Source organism: Thalassophryne amazonica, chromosome 20, assembly GCF_902500255.1.
Source record: "Thalassophryne amazonica chromosome 20, fThaAma1.1, whole genome shotgun sequence".
Classification (NCBI taxonomy): Eukaryota; Metazoa; Chordata; class Actinopteri; order Batrachoidiformes; family Batrachoididae; genus Thalassophryne; species Thalassophryne amazonica.
The window spans coordinates 11,679,108-11,696,835 of record NC_047122.1 but is presented as its reverse complement, the minus strand read 5'-3'; the positions used below and the strand labels follow the sequence as shown (position 1 = coordinate 11,696,835).

General features: G+C 42.4%; 1 protein-coding gene across 1 annotated transcript in view; it reads left to right on the top strand.

Moving 5' to 3' along the window:
• Positions 1 to 1,719: 1,719 nt before the first annotated feature.
• Positions 1,720 to 17,728, top strand: part of LOC117501852 (thrombospondin type-1 domain-containing protein 7A-like) — a 316,378-nt gene continuing 300,369 nt past the window's right edge. Inside the window, exon 1 of the mRNA XM_034160813.1 lies at positions 1,720 to 2,182. Coding sequence (XP_034016704.1) covers positions 2,029 to 2,182 — 154 coding nt within the window. The 5' untranslated portion in view covers positions 1,720 to 2,028. The remainder of the gene's footprint in view (positions 2,183 to 17,728) is intronic.

Here is a 17,728-nt window from a genome sequence, read left to right as displayed (position 1 = left end):
GGCCAAGTATCGCCGATACCAATGCCAATACGTTTTCATATTTAAGCTTCATAGATCCAAAGGATCCAAAAGACCTTTGACAGAATTTCGCCAAACATTGTACGTGACAACAAAATACTTTATTTTCATGATCAACATTTTTGTTTAAAAAAAAAAAAATCACTCAACACAACTTAAAACAAAATCTCCTGAAGTAGAGGGCTGACAAACCACAATACAAGGGTGCACTGCTCCGTGTTGTGTGACACAGCGCAGCGCTGCTCTTACAGAACGAGAGTAGACTTTGATGAATCTGTGTGTGCAGCAGTCAGTGCATGCAGGAGAGAAAAAAAGTTTGAGTATCTTTACAGTATATCTTATATACACTTTACAGTGCTTTACAGTGCTTTGCCGTGCTTTACAGTGCTTTACAGTATAGCGTATATACACTTTACAGTGCTTTACAGTGCTTTGCCGTGCTTTACAGTGCTTTACAGTATAGCGTATATACACTTTACAGTGCTTTACAGTGCTTTGCCGTGCTTTACAGTGCTTTACAGTATAGCGTATATACACTTTACAGTGCTTTACAGTGCTTTGCCGTGCTTTACAGTGCTTTACAGTATAGCGTATATACACTTTACAGTGCTTTACAGTATAGCGTATATACACTTTACAGTGCTTTACAGTGCTTTGCCGTGCTTTACAGTGCTTTGCCGTGCTTTACAGTGCTTTGCCGTGCTTTACAGTGCTTTACAGTATAGCGTATATACACTTTACAGTGCTTTACAGTGCTTTACAGTGCTTTACAGTGCTTTGCCGTGCTTTACAGTGCTTTACAGTATAGCGTATATACACTTTACAGTGCTTTACAGTGCTTTGCCGTGCTTTACAGTGCTTTACAGTATAGCGTATATACACTTTACAGTGCTTTACAGTATATAGTATATACACTTTACAGTGCTTTACAGTGCTTTGCCGTGCTTTACAGTGCTTTACAGTGCTTTGCCGTGCTTTACAGTGCTTTACAGTATATCGTATATACACTTTACAGTGCTTTACAGTGCTTTACAGTGCTTTGCCGTGCTTTACAGTGCTTTACAGTATAGCGTATATACACTTTACAGTGCTTTACAGTGCTTTACAGTATAGCGTATATACACTTTACAGTGCTTTACGGTGCTTTACAGCATATCGTATATACACTTTACAGTGCTTTACAGTATAGCGTATATACACTTTACAGTGCTTTACAGTGCTTTACAGTGACACCTTGTGTTTACCCATGCACTTACACAGAGATTTCAGACCAGTGCCATACCTGGGAGCAAATTATGGGTTTTGTCAAACTTGTCCAATGGCACCTCAGTGATGTTATCTGTTTAGCAAGGGAACGAAATTTATGACTTTCCAGTTACACTTCTTCAATGTTTAAGCCCCCTCTTCCTGATTTGCAAGTTACAACTGGCATATTACTTAGTTACTTTCACCAGTAAACACACAAACTTAACTCCATCTGATCCACTGAGCATTTGGAACGTGGAAGCAGCTTCAGCGTATCATATGGATGAAATGCATAAGAAAGGGGGAGGGAGAGAAAGAGCATTGTGTGTGTGTGTGTGTGTGTGTGTGTGTGTGTGTGTGTGTGTGTGTGTGTGTGTGTGTGTGTGTGTGTGTGTGTGTGTGTGTATGTGTGTGACAGAGAGAGAGTGAGAGAGAAAGATGCACAGGGGGAGAGAGAGAGAGGTGGGTGGGGGAGGCATCACTGCATCACCCCAGCACACAGCAGCAGCAGCAGCAGGCTGGGCTCTGAGATCTATTGTTCCCTGGTTTCTTGCTGCCAGACCTCAGACTCTCCCCTATTAGGAACACATCAGAGCATTCATCTGCATTCAGACAGGAGCATTCATCAAGGAAGAGGAGCGCTGAGAAATTACACATTCGAGGCATTGGCTTGTCCAGAAGCAAAGCCAAAGCAGATCCCAGGTTTGCCTGAACCACTGCTTTTATTCCAGCATTGGGAACAACAGTTCTTGGCACGCGGCAGCCATGAGGCTGGCTTGCAAAGCCACGAGGACGCAAGCAGCCTGGAGATGTTCACCACTTCACTCTCTCTGGAGGCTGGCACTGTTCTTTCTGCCGATATCGGACCTGAATGCACAAACTACAGTGGAAACTACACCTGTGTATATCTGGCAAACAGGTACAATCCACCCGATAGTTTCATCAGATTGTTTTCTCTTTGGAGGTGCAACCTGGAGATGTTGAATTGCAGGATGGGTTAGGGTTTGATCACTCTCATTGTGTTCACTACTACTGCTGCACATGTTGATGAAAGAGATCACATCAGAATGATCGTGTGCATGTGGCGCCTGCTGCACAGAAAGGCAGCTTACGGTATACTCTAGGTGCTTTTCTGTGGTTTCAGGTGATTGTGTTATTTTCAGAAAGCAAAAGTTTCCTTATGTCCTTTTCTAGCATGTTTTCCTCAAACATGATGCAGAGGTTGATAGATTGAAGCCATCTTGACACAGTCTATTGTGGTAACATATTTACTGCAGTCCCTCAGATGAACAGCTCTCTATGATTGGAGCAGCCTTTTTGTTGCACACCCTATTACAGGCAAAGGCAGGTGGGAGTGCCCCACCGCCCCGTGCTGCATGGAAGCACTTATCACAGTACAACCCCAGTTCCAATGAAGTTGGGACATTGTGTAAAATGTAAATAAAAACAGAATACAATGATTTGCAAATCCTCCTCAACCTATATTCACTTGAATACACCACAAAGACAAGATATTTAATGTTCAAACTGATAAACTTTATTGTTTTTGTGCAAATATTTGCTCATTTTGAAATGGATGCCTGCAACACATTTCAAAAAAGCTGGGACAGTGGTATGTTTACCACTGTGTTACATCACCTTTCCTTCTAACAACACTCAATAAGCCTTTGGGAACTGAGGACACTAATTGTTGAAGCTTTGTAGGTGGAATTCTTTCCCATTCTTGCTTGATGTAGGACTTCAGTTGTTCAACAGTCCGGGGTCTCCATTGTCATATTTTGTGCTTCATAATGCGCCACACATTTTCAATGAGCAACAGGTCTGGACTGCAGGCAGGCCAATCTAGTACCCGCACTCTTTTACTACGAAGCCACGCTGTTGTAACACAGAATGTGGCTTGTCATTGTCTTGCTGAAATAAGCAGGGATGTCCCTGAAAAAGACGTTGCTTGGATGGCAGCATGTGTTGCTCCAAAACCTGGATGTTCCTTTCAGCATTGATGGTGCCATCACAGATGTGTAAGTTGTCCGTACCATGGGCACTAACACACCCCCATACCATCACAGATGGTCCATGATTTCCAAAAACAATGAAATGTGGACTCATCAGACCACAGCACACTTTTCCACTTTGCGTCTGTCCATGTCAAATGAGCTTGGGCCCAGAGAAGGTGGCGGCATTTCTGGATGTTGTTGATGTATGGCTTTCGCTTTGCATGGTTGAGTTTTAAGTTGTACTTGTAGCTGTAGCGACAAACTGTGTTAACTGACAATGGTTTTCTGAAGTGTTCCTGAGTCCACACGGTAAGATCCTTTACACAATGATGTCATTTTTTTATGCAGTGCCGCCTGAGGGATTGAAGGTCACGGGCATTCAATGTTGTTTTTCGGCCTTGCTGCTTACGTCAAGAAAGTTCTCCAGATTCCCTGAATCTTCTGATTATATTATGGACTGTAGATGATGGAATCCCTAAATTCCTTGAAATTGAACGTTAAGAAACCATGTTCTTAAACTGTTGGACTATTTTTTCATGCACTTGTTCACAAAGTGGTGATCCTTGCCCCATCTTTGCTTGTGAACGGCTGAGCCTTTTGGGGATGCTCCTTTTATACCCAATCATGACACTCACAATTAGTGTCCTCATTTCCCAAAAGCTTATTGAGTGTTGTTAGAAGGAAAGGTGATGTAACACAGTGGTAAACATACCACTGTCCCAGCTTTTTTGAAACGTATTGTAGGCATCCATTTCAAAATGAGCAAATATTTGCACAAAAACAATAAAGTTTATCAGTTTGAACATGAAATATCTTGTCTTTGTGGTGTATTCAATTGAATATAGGTTGAAGAGGATTTGCAAATCATTGTATTCTGTTTTTATTTACATTTTACACAAGGTCCCAACTTCATTGGAATTAGTGTTGTATGAAGGCGGAGTTACATTATCTGAACACGGCACATAAATACATCAATGGTCCAAGAAGGGTGACAGAAGTAGAGTTTAAAGGGGCAGTTATTAATGTTGAAGGTGGTTTTGATGACATCGAGTGGTAAAGTTTCACATTGCAGCTCCTCCCATGTTTCTGACCTTTTCCTGTGTAGTTTGTGCAGATACCAGCAAACGTGCAACTCCAAACAGAACACACGCACCAACAAAAACTAAGAAGCAAAGAAAAGTTTTAAGTCATGCTAAGACCCCCGTCACACATCGCACGAATGAGGCTGAATGCGTTTGAATGAAGAATCGACCCACATTCGAAAAGTGTCCAGGAGCAGTCTGAAAATGTCAGACAACTGTCTCAGAGCAGTCGACATGGCTGGACCCATCGCACGGCTGCCTCGACTGTTTTGCAATGAATTAGACTGAATCCCCATCAGGGAGTGCAAAGGATATGTTGATATGCAACATGTATGTGGCACGTATCCATCATATGAAGTGGAGGTAAACAATGTGGAATCAAACACAAAGCACCGTCTGTCACTGCAAGTCAATGCATCATTGTGCCCATCAGAGGCTTGATGCAGTGCCTTCAGTGCAGCTGAACAGGATGTCACCCCCGTAATACACATATTATAACATGTTCACCATCAAACTCTCTCGGAGGAATGACGGTGGAAGTGTATCGCCAGCCCAATAAACGTAAACTCACCACCGGTACAGCCCCAGGTGCATGTCACAGCACAGGGCAGACAACGGTCAGGGACTGCAGCCTGTGGTGAACTTCCGCTCACCCCGGCTGCACCGTGTGCTGATAACATCGGCTCACAAATGCCTCATCCACCACGGCATAAAATATGTCAGACTTTGTCCCGTGCCGCACCGCACGCTGATGATCTGACTGGACAGCGCGGTGCACAACCCCTCCGTGTACTCCGTATGCTCATCATATCGCCATCATCGTGTTGTGTTGTGACAGTGCTGGCAGTCCATCATGTGTGGGACACACATGTCCATTCTGTCACCACAATGTTCTGCTCAGAGGTCAGTGCATGAGAGGGAGAGAGTGGACGAACGAATCAGTGAGTGAGTGGGTGAGTGACAGCATTCAATCACATCTGTCTGGCAGTCTGACAGCAATCTGTCTCCGTACTGTTGTCCATCAACGTTTGGGCTGTGGTCGTGTGTGTGTGCACGACTCGGTCCGGACTGGATCCACGTACATTCTACATGGTCGCCCAGCAGTTGTACACGGCTGTCCGACTGTCTGTCCCTCCCAACTGCGTCTCGATTATTGCCATTTTTGCTGTTTTGGCCTCAGTCGGCCTGGTTCGTGCACATTCATACTATGTGTGATGGGAGCCCAAATAGGGATGGGTATTGATAAGATTTTATTGATATTGATTAGGGATGAGCGAGTACACCACTATCTGTATCTGTATCTGTTCAACTACATAAATGATCTGTATCCGTATCTGTACTCGTAGTGGGTGTGACCTAAACCGGAAGTGGGCGTGGTTTAACCCCAAATGGCTAGGACTTAAATCAGTACATTATTTTAAGTCTGAAATTGATATGCATTGATTGGAAGTTGCTATATTTATTGTTTATTTGAAAACTATTTACAGAACAGCCTCAAAATTGAGATTCAAATCAATGTCTTTGATCACAAAAGTAAGAGAACTATTTGCAGTTGTTTTTTCTGAACTCAGAACATGAATATTCTTAAGTGTATGAATGAATATTTACAGAACAGCCTCAGAACTGAGAGTCAATGTTTTTGATCACAATTGTAAAGGAACTATTTTACAGAACAAGTTTTTTTTTTATAAACTCAGAACATGAATATTATATATATATATATATATATATATATATATATATATATATATATATATATATATATAGTGTATGAATGAGTAACAGAACAGCCTCAGAATTGACATTCAGTGTAGTAGGAAATTATGAACTACTAAGTATACATGAACAACAGTTGTCATATTCAACACAACTTTCTTTTTTTATTTTATGATCAAACTGTGTTTTTTTTCAGTTATTTCTTTATTTTTACTATCTAACGTTCTTGGCATTTTTTTTCCACACAAAGTTAAACAATATTGATTAAGTTGTGTGTGTCTGTGTGTGCATGACTGTCTGTCTGTGTGTGTGAATGAGGGAGAGAGAGAGATTGTTGGACTGACCAATTTATTTTTATGAACTGCAGTGAGAACGTGTCAGATACTGCATGCAGCCATAATCAATAAAAATATTGATATAGGCTACTTTGTGTGTTCAGCTACATGTGTGTATGTGTGCAAGTGGTCTGTAAGACTGTTTATTTTTTAGTGATCTGTGTGAACTTGTGACTGTATTCTGTACTCTACTGCGTTCAGTAGGAGCAAAGTTTTCCAACTGACTTTATATCACCAACAAAATGAAGAGCAAACAAATGGTTAAAAAATTAATTAATTAATTAAAAAACCCGACCGGAGGCAGTGACCGATGCGACATGAGCCGTTTTCAGCTCTGTCTTGTCAAAAGCACTGCGTATGACACGAAACAAGTTCAAGTAACTTTAAATATAAGACAAACTGAAAAAGAGGCGAGCTGAAGAAAACTTTTAAAGAGTACTGACAGAGCAACGTGAGGCAGAATCCAGCCAAGCACAGAGAGAGATCCTGTCTGTGTGTGTGTGAGATGTCTGTGTAGGGAGGGGCGGGCGCTGTGTGTGACTGGCCAATCACAGAGCGTGAAGTTAGCCAACAGAATTTTTCTTCAGCACAAGCACAGATATTGATGAGTTTTATTCCGATCATGCTCGTGCTCGTCAAAAATGCTTTATCCGTACTGGATACTGGTCTCAGATGAGTATCCGGCTCAACCCTAATATCGATACCATTATCGATTCCACTTATTGTTCCGATTCCCTTATCGATGCCTCCTGTGAATTGTCTGTGTACTACAAGTAGGTTTTACAGGTTTTCTATGTCAACAACATTTTATTGAGTCTTAAAGTAAATAAATGTGAAGTTGGTCACTGGATCCTTAAACTCTGGACATAAATAAACTCTACATGGTTGATCCTTGATCTCTGGACATGAATAGAGATAAACAAAATCTGTAGTTTTTGTCAAAAGCATTTCCTTTCAGACATTAATGGCATGATTGTCTCTCCATACATCTGAGCTGAGCTCAGATGGTTGCTGGAGTCTGCAGGTCTGCAGCCATCCAATCTTGGGCTGCTGCACATCAGCGCAGGTCATCTCAGTTTTGGGAGGAAAAAAATAATTTTGATCAATTGCAGTTTGTTTGTATTACAATGTTTGGAAAGAGGTGTCATTTGATTTCAACGGTGATTCACTTTGAAGTTATTAGTTTGGAGCAGATTCAGCAAAAAGCAGCACAGCGTTTGGAGCAACGGAACAGAGGATGATTCTTGTTTCTTTCTTGCAACAAAACAGTTAGTCCCAGTTAGTCACTTTAATCTGCACAAAAGTGACTCATGATTGACATATTTTAATGGCTTTGAGAGGGGTTAAGAAGCGGAGTTGCCACTTCTGAAGAGGAGCAAAACAATGAACCAATGAAGCAGCAAATTGAAGCACTGCTTCACTGGTTCAAGGTTCAAAGCAAAGCAAAGTTGCAGAAACAGTTGATTACAGACCCGCTGCACGGTCTGTAATCAATGTAGAGAAATGATCATTTTCCCGACAAATGCTCTCAAAACAATGGCCGCTCTCTATTGATGTTGGTGGATCGAAACATTTCTTAATGATACCCAAAAAGAACCGGTTCCCGATACCCATCCCTAAGCTCAAAGTGGTCCTCCACGGTTCAGCAAGAATTCTGACTCCTTTAACAGAGACTGTCCTGACTTGAATCTGAACTCTCCTCAAAACTGTACTCACAAGAATACATACTGCAAGACATATTCAGTGACTTGGAAATGTTCATGTATCCCCAACCCCCCCCCCCCCCCCCCCGACTTGTCTAAAGAACACTGGCTGTAAAAGTGGTGATTTCCTGTAAATTCATCAAAGGGTGCCAATAACTGTGTCCAGCATACATTTTATGTCAGGAGTTTTTTGTTTCACTTTATGAAAGCATTTTGTTTTGTTGTTGTTGTCAAATAACTTTGGACATATACAACCCCCCCATGCTGAAGCTGCTCTTGGCCTGGTCCTCTCATTGTGCCTTTGTATTTACGCGACTTTCTCACCCACGTCTTTGGGCCAAACCAGGGCCCCTATGTAGGATAAGGGATTAAGACGGGATATCGTGGTTATCCTGGCTCAGTTTATCCATTCCAGCATTAGGGGTCTCCAGTTGGTTCAAAATGCTGCTGCCAGACTTTTGACAGGAAGTAGAAAGTTTTACCACATTTACATTTTGGCGTCTCTTCACTGGCTTCCTGTCCCTGTGAGATCAGATTTTAAGGTTCTGCTACTAACCTATAAAAATGTTCATGGGCTAGCACCTCCCTACTTATCTGACCTAATTAAACCCTACGTACCGGGCTGATACGTCAGGTGAATTAAAAAGTCTGCAGGTCACAGAGCTTTCTTTTATCATGCTCCTGTTCTGTGGAATGATCTCCCTGCATCAATAAAACAGGCAGAGTCTGCAGAGACTTTCAAGTCCAGAGATAAGACACACTTATTTTCCCTTTCGTATGTTAGTATACTGCCATGGTATGTTACTATTGCTTTTTACTCTTTTAAATTCATTTTATTAGGAAATGGAGCGGGTCGTGGCCTCAACTTTATCTAAAGTCTGGGTCTTTTAGTGAGGCTTAGGGCTAGTGGTCGGCGATCTCTTAGTATTTCTTCTGTTCTTGATGCTTAATGCTGGTAAATTATACTGTATTTGATGTTTTTCTGCTGCCTGATTCTGTTTTGTTCTGTCTGTTTGAGGTGCGGCTCCATCCAGAAATGGGAGCGAGTGTCTTCTTCTGCAGGCCTCCCGTTCAGTGCATGACTCCCAAAATTTACTGTATATTTGTATTCCCAGTTGTGTTGGTAGCATGGCCCAAGCAGAGGGTCACCCCTTTGAGCCTGATCTGCTTGAGGTTTCTTCCTCAAATCATCAGAGGGAGTTTTTCCTTACCACTGTCGCCTGTGTGCTTGCTCTGGGTGTTGGTAAGGTTAGACCTTACTTGTGAGAAGCGCCTTGAGGCAACTTTGTTATGATTTGGTGCTGTATAAATGAAACAAAATGAATTGAATTATCTGTGATCCGGTTGTGCAAAAGCAATATGCTATGGCATAAGACATCATGGAGATTTAGTTTGTGGAGCTAGCCTGTGCCAGACCATTCTAAGTGCCAGGATCTATTTAATTCTGTTAATTGCCAAAATGTGAATTACTGCAAATTGTGAATTATCCACAAATCAGGAATTGCAAAACGTGAATGCTGAAAAATATCTCCCAAAACGTGATGGCACATCTCGCAAAAAGTGAATTTCTTCATGTTTGGTGTATCGTATAAGAGATTTCCTTTGCTGAGGTAATATGGTGTCGCTGACTGAACAGTCCCAACCTAAAAATCGGTCCGCCCTACCTTCATTGCACGTGCGTCAGTGCGAGTGTCAGCAGTGATTCACCAATTATCACCTTGTTTCTGCTTAAAAATTCACTTCAATCATCATCTATCTCAGCGACAGGTATCTGAAGCTTTTCAAATCAAATCAAATCAATTTTATTTATATAGCGCCAAATCACAACAAACAGTTGCCCCAAGGCGCTTTATATTGTAAGGCAAAGCCATACAACAACTACAGAAAAACCCCAACGGTCAAAACGACCCCCTGTGAGCAAGCACTTAGCGACAGTGGGAAGGAAAAACTCCCTTTTAACAGGAAGAAACCTCCAGCAGAACCAGGCTCAGGGAGGGGCAGTCTTCTGCTGGGACTGGTTGGGGCTGAGGGAGAGAACCAGGAAAAAGACATGCTGTGGAGGGGAGCAGAGATCAATCACTAATGATTAAATGCAGAGTGGTGCATACAGAGCAAAAAGAGAAAGAAACAGTGCATCATGGGAAACCCCCAGCAGTCTAAGTCTATAGCAGCATAACTAAGGGATGGTTCAGGGTCACCTGATCCAGCCCTAACTATAAGCTTTAGTAAAAAGGAAAATTTTAAGCCTAGAGAGGGTGTCTGTCTCCCTAATCCAAATTGGGAGCTGGTTCCACAGGAGAGGAGCCTGAAAGCTGAAGGCTCTGTCTCCCATTCTATTCTTACAAACCCTAGGAACTACAAGTAAGCCTGCAGTCTGAGAGCGAAGCGCTCTATTGGGGTGATATGGTACTGTGAGGTCCCTAAGATAAGATGGGACCTGATTATTCAAAACCTTATAAGTAAGAAGAAGAATTTTAAATTCTATTCTAGAATTAACAGGAAGCCAATGAAGAGAGGCCAATATGTATAACAACTTTTGTACAACAATCATTTCCACATAAATCAATCAATTCAATCAATTTTTTTTTATATAGCGCCAAATCACAACAAACAGTTGCCCCAAGGCGCTTTATATTGTAAGGCAAGGCCATACAATAATTATGTAAAACCCCAACGGTCAAAACGACCCCCTGTGAGCAAGCACTTTGCTACAGTGGGAAGGAAAAACTCCCTTTTAACAGGAAGAAACCTCCAGCAGAACCAGGCTCAGGGAGGGGCAGTCTTCTGCTGGGACTGTTTGGGGCTGAGGGAGAGAACCAGGAAAAAGACATGCTGTGGATGGGAGCAGAGATCGATCACTAATGATTAAATGCAGAGTGGTGCATACAGAGCAAAAAGAGAAAGAAACAGTGCATCATGGGAACCCCCCAGCAGTCTACGTCTATAGCAGCATAACTAAGGGATGGTTCAGGGTCACCTGATCCAGCCCTAACTATAAGCTTTAGCAAAAAGGAAAGTTTTAAGCCTAATCTTAAAAGTAGAGAGGGTGTCTGTCTCCCTGATCTGAATTGGGAGCTGGTTCCACAGGAGAGGAGCCTGAAAGCTGAAGGCTCTGCCTCCCATTCTACTCTTACATACCCTAGGAACTACATGTAAGCCTGCAGTCTGAGAGCGAAGCGCTCTATTGGGGTGATATGGTACTACGAGGTCCCTAAGATAAGATGGGACCTGATTATTCAAAACCTTATAAGTAAGAAGAAGAATTTTAAATTCTATTCTAGAATTAACAGGAAGCCAATGAAGAGAGGCCAATATGGGTGAGATATGCTCTCTCCTTCTAGTCCCCGTCAGTACTCTAGCTGCAGCATTTTGAATTAACTGAAGGCTTTTTAGGGAACTTTAGGACAACCTGATAATAATGAATTACAATAGTCCAGCCTAGAGGAAATAAATGCATGAATTAGTTTTTCAGCATCACTCTGAGACAAGACCTTTCTGATTTTAGAGATATTGCGTAAATGCAAAAAAGCGGTCCTACATATTTGTTTAATATGCACTTTGAATGACATATCCTGATCAAAAATGACTCCAAGATTTCTCACAGTATTACTAGAGGTCAGGGTAATGCCATCCAGAGTAAGGATCTGGTTAGACACCATGTTTCTAAGATTTGTGGGGCCAAGTACAATAACTTCAGTTTTATCTGAGTTTAAAAGCAGGAAATTAGAGGTCATCCATGTCTTTATGTCTGTAAGACAATCCTGCAGTTTAGCTAATTGGTGTGTGTCCTCTGGCTTCATGGATAGATAAAGCTGGGTATCATCTGCGTAACAATGAAAATTTAAGCAATACCGTCTAATAATACTGCCTAAGGGAAGCATGTATAAAGTGAATAAAATTGGTCCTAGCACAGAACCTTGTGGAACTCCATAATTAACTTTAGTCTGTGAAGAAGATTCCCCATTTACATGAACAAATTGTAATCTATTAGACAAATATGATTCAAACCACCGCAGCGCAGTGCCTTTAATACCTATGGCATGCTCTAATCTCTGTAATAAAATTTTATGGTCAACAGTATCAAAAGCAGCACTGAGGTCTAACAGAACAAGCACAGAGATGAGTCCACTGTCCGAGGCCATAAGAAGATCATTTGTAACCTTCACTAATGCTGTTTCTGTTGGGAAGGTGTCGTAGCACGGACCCACAACAGGGGGCGCAAATGAACGGACAATGAGTAAGCCAAAAAGGCAACAATTTAATGTTGTGATATTACACAACGAAACGTGTCGTAATTTTCACAGTCAATAAACACCAGGTGACGTGTGGGCAGGCTCGAAGATAGAAGACGCCCGACGAGAGAGAAGCCGCGTCCCACACGGCTTCCACCACCAACGGTCTGAAGAACACCGGAGCCGCCAAGTCCCGAGTCCCCAGGTGGCCTCTGTCTTCGGCTGTCGACCCTGGTACTGCTGGCAGAAAGCAGAGATAAGATGTGTGAGTGTGAGTCCGCACACTCAGTAATTCACGGTCCAGACACCGTTAGGAGGGAGCACCTCCACCTCCAAATCATACACACTCGTGCAGCTCCTGTTTGTCCCTCTTCTGGGTCTTCACAGGAATGCGACTGCACACAGAACAATGTTAGACAATCAATAATTCAGCAGAGAAAGTTACCTTGGTACTGGTAGTCGATTTCTCGGCGGGGAGGTGGAGTTGCAGTCCGGCTTATATAGTGGTGTAGATGAGTGACAGCTGGAGTGATGAGTGACAGCTGTCACTTCCTCTGGGTCTGGCGCCCTCTCGTGCTTGGAGCCCGCACTCCAAGCAGGGCGCCCTCTGGTGGTAGTGGGCCAGCAGTACCTCCTCTTCAGCGGCCCACACAACAGTTTCTGTACTATGATGAATTCTAAAACCTGACTGAAACTCTTCAAATAGACCATTCCTCAGCAGATGATCAGTTAGCTGTTTTACAACTACCCTTTCAAGAATTTATGAGAGAAAAGGAAGGTTGGAGATTGGCCTATAATTAGCTAAGATAACTGGGTCAAGTGATGGCTTTTTAAGTAATGGTTTAATTACTGCCACCTTAAAAGCCTGTGGTACATAGCCAACTAACAAAGATAGATTGATCATAAATTTGGCATTATTTCATAATAAAAGCTGGGGTAGCCTTCAGAGCGCCACAGCAGCACGTCTGAGTCCCTGCGTCATTTCGGAGCGTCCGTAGTGATTCACTGATTATTGTCTTGTTTCTGCTTAAAACGGGCTAATTTCTGCTTAAAACTGACTTTAGAATGATTTAAGTGGTTTTACCTTGTCATCTGATGGTTAATAATCACATTATTCCCTTTGATTGCTTTGGGTGTAGATAGTCAGACTCAGAGAGTCAGACTCAGACATATGTGCAGTGAAGGATCATTGAAGGCAGGGCAGACCGACGGTCGGCGACAGTGGCAATCAGCTGCAGTTGCATGGTTTAACCACCAGGTGGCGAATACAAGAAATATAAATGGCATCCACGTTAAGTTTTGTAGAAATTCTGCAGAGGTAATTTGTTACACTGGCACCATCCCTACAGTGAAGCATGGTGGTGGCAGCATCATGCTGTGGGGATGTTTTTCAGCAGCAGGAACTGGGAGACTAGTCAGGATTGAGGGCAAGATGAATGCAGCAATGTACAGAGACATCCTGGATGAAAACCTGCTCCAGAGCGCTCTTCACCTCAGACTGGAGTTCATCCTTCAGTAGGACAGTGACCCTAAGTACACAGCCATGTTATCAAAGGAGTGGCTTCAGGACAACTCTGTGAATGTCCTTGAGTGGCCCAACCAGAGCCCAGACCTGAATCCAATTGAACATCTCTGGAGAGATCTGAAAATGGCTGTGCACTGATGCTCCCCATCCAACCTGATGGAGCTTTAGAGGTGCTGTAAAGAGGAATGGACAAAAGTGCCCAAAGATAGGTGCACCAAGTTTGAGGCATCATATTCAAAAAGACTTGAGGCTGTAATTGCTGCCAAAGGTGCATCAACAAAGTGTTGAGCAAAGGATGTGAATACTTATGTACACGTGATTTTGTAGTTTTTTTATTTTTAATAAATTTGCAAAAATTTAAAAACATATTTTGTCATTAAGGGGTGTTGTGAGTAGAATTTTGAGGGGACAAATAAATTTATTCCATTTTGGAGTAAAGCCATAACATAACAAAATGTGGAAAAAATGACTACTTTCTGGATGCCCTGTAGATGTTGGGGCTTTGGAAAATGCCTGGGCCTGGTTTTTCTGTGATTCCAGACAGGGTCTCACCTGGTACCATCTGTACGATTTGATGTGGTTTATGTTGTATTTATTCTTAAAAATAGCTCCCTCAAAATTAGACCATTTAAGCTATCCACATACTGACACAAGATGGACATAAGATCCATCAGGCGCCATTGTTTCTCCCTTCTTTTCCCTCACGTCCTCATGTCAAACAGAAGCACTTCATCTACGCTGTATCTTCATGTACGCTGTAGTCTTACACACCTCTCTGCAGCTTCTCTCCCCCTGCCATCCCCCCAATACCCCATCCCCGTAGAGACCGTGTCTGATCCCAGACCACCAACAACCAGTAAAAATCTATTTAAGCATAAAAATTCAAAAAGAAAAAATAATATAGCACCTTCAACTGCACCACAGACTAAAACAGTTAAATGTGGTTTATTAAACAATAGGTCTCTCTCTTCTAAGTCCCTGTTAGTAAATGATATAATAACTGATCAACATATTGATTTATTCTGCCTTACAGAAACCTGGTTACAGCAGGATGAATATGTTAGTTTAAATGAGTCAACACCCCCGAGTCACACTAACTGTCAGAATACTCGTAGCATGGGCCGAGGCGGAGGATTAGCAGTAATCTTCCACTCCAGCTTATTAATTAATCAAAAACCCAGACAGAGCTTTCATTTGAAAGCTTGACTCTTAGTCTTGTCCATCCAAATTGGAAGTCCCAAAAACCAGTTTTATTTGTTGTTATCTATCGTCCACCTGGTCATTACTGTGAGTTTCTCTGTGAATGTTGAGACCTTTTGTCTGACTTAGTGCTTAGTGTTGTGGCTGGGGTGCCTGGCGTGCCTGGCTGGCTTTTGTTTGTCTTCTGTTTTCTGTCTTCTGTTTTTCCTTCCAGGTGGCATGCGTTCAGGACTGAGTGGATGTGTGGCTGAGTTATTAGGACCTCACCCTGATCACCTGAAGCTTGTCATGTGCAGCTCGTCAGGACTCACAGCTGTGGTGCATCTTTATGGATTGGGGCATTGTTGCATTTAAGTCTGGAGTACACAGTGTGTATTTGCCAGAGACTCGACCTTGTGACCAGACGGGTGAGATCATCGTCTAGAGAGCCATCTCATCATCATGGATGCAGAGACCGTACCAGGTTTGATGCCATGGTCTGTGAAAGAGCAGGGGGTGAGGTCTCACGCTCGTCAGCACACTTCCTGAGGTACTTTAGGTTTTGTGACTAACATGAGTACAGTCAGTAAATGTGGTGTCCCTCACACCTTATTATATTGAGCTGTTATGTTAGTCGTTTAATCAGCTTCCACTGCAGTGGAGAATTGAACTGGGTGTTCCATGCCTGCAGGGTGGGAAGCTGATTGGTGATTAAGCCAGGAAGTATTTGCTGTTTATGTACACCTTTGAGTGGTCTCTCTGTGTGTGGAGTGGTGGACTCACATGATGGTTTCTTCTTTCACAGACTCGATTGGTCGCAACCACCTGGGGGGTGTCGGCGGGGTCCTTGGGTCAGAACTGTTCTGGCTCCGGACCGTTTGTGCTGCTGGGAGCGCACCGTTATTCCACCTCGCCAGACCGCGCACTCATTAGTATTATTTAGCACTCACTGTTATGTTATTAAATTCTGTTATCCTTTGTACCGTGCTCTGCATATTTTATACTGGGTCCTACTTCAAACGCTGGTTGGTCCTCCGCCCGTGTCCAACACATAACACTTAGCTCAGATAAGATAATTATAGTGGGCGATTTTAACATCCATATAGATGCTGAGAATGACAGCCTCAACACTGCATTTAATCTATTATTAGACTCAATTGGCTTCGCTCAAAATGTAAATGAGTCCACCCACCACTTTGACCATACTTTAGATCTTGTTCTGACTTATGGTATGGAAATTGAAGACTTAACAGTATTCCCTGAAAAGCCCCTTCTGTCTGATCATTTCTTAATAACATTTACATTTACTTTAATGGACTATCCAGCAGTGGGGAATAAGTTTCATTACAATAGAAGTCTTTCAGAAAGCGCTGTAACTAGGTTTAAGGATATGATTCCTTCTTTGTTATGTTCTCCAATGCCATATACCAACACAGCGCAGAGTAGCTACCTAAACTCTGTGAGTGAGATAGATTATCTCGTCAATAGTTTTACATCCTCATTGAGCACAACCTTGGATGCTGTAGCTCCTCTGAAAAAAGAGCCTTAAATCAGAAGTGCCTGACTCCGTGGTATAACTCACAAACTCGCAGCTTAAAGCAGATAACCCGTAAGTTGGAGAGGAAATGGCGTCTCACTAATTTAGAAGATCTCCACTTAGCCTGGAAAAAGAGTCTGTTGCTCTACAAAAAAGACCTCCGTAAAGCTAGGACATCTTACTGCTCATCACTAATTGAAGAAAATAAGAACAACCCCAGGTTTCTTTTTAGCACTGTAGCCAGGCTGACAAAGAGTCAGCGCTCTATTGAGCAGAGTATTCCTTTAACTTTATCTAGTAATGACTTCATGACTTTCTTTGCTAATAAAATTTTAACTATTAGAGAAAAAATTAGTCATAACCATCCCAAAGACATATCATTATCTTTGGCTGCTTTCAGTAATGCTGGTATTTGGTTAGACTCTTTCTCTCCGATTGTTCTGAGTTATTTTCATTAGTTACTTCCTCCAAACCATCAACATGTCTATTAGACCCCATTCCTACCAGGCTGCTCAAGAAAGCCCTACCATTAATTAATGCTTCGATCTTAAATATGATCAATCTATCTTTATTAGTTGGCTATGTACCACAGGCTTTTAAGGTGGCAGTAATTAAACCATTACTTAAAAAGCCATCACTTGACCCAGCTATCTTAGCTAATTATAGGCCAATCTCCAACCTTCCTTTTCTCTCAAAAATTCTTGAAAGGGTAGTTGTAAAACAGCTAACTGATCATCTGCAGAGGAATGGCCTATTTGAAGAGTTTCAGTCAGGTTTTAGAATTCATCATAGTACAGAAACAGCATTAGTGAAGGTTACAAATGATCTTCTTATGGCCTCAGACAGTGGACTCATCTCTGTGCTTGTCCTGTTAGACCTCAGTGCTGCTTTTGATACTGTTGACCATAAAATTTTATTACAGAGATTAGAGCATGTACCATATACTGGATCCAGTGATCCGCCACCTCTCTTGACTAACAAAATACAAAAACAAAAAATCACCGCGATTGCTCTCACTGCCACTCACACCGCCCTCCTGTCTACTGTGTGGAATTGCGCCAAATCTGGCAACAGGTACAGAGGCTACGCTCGCTGTTTTGATCCGGATGTTGACCGTAGCCGCAGCGCTCCGTGGCCACCGAGAGAGGACTTCAATTCTTTG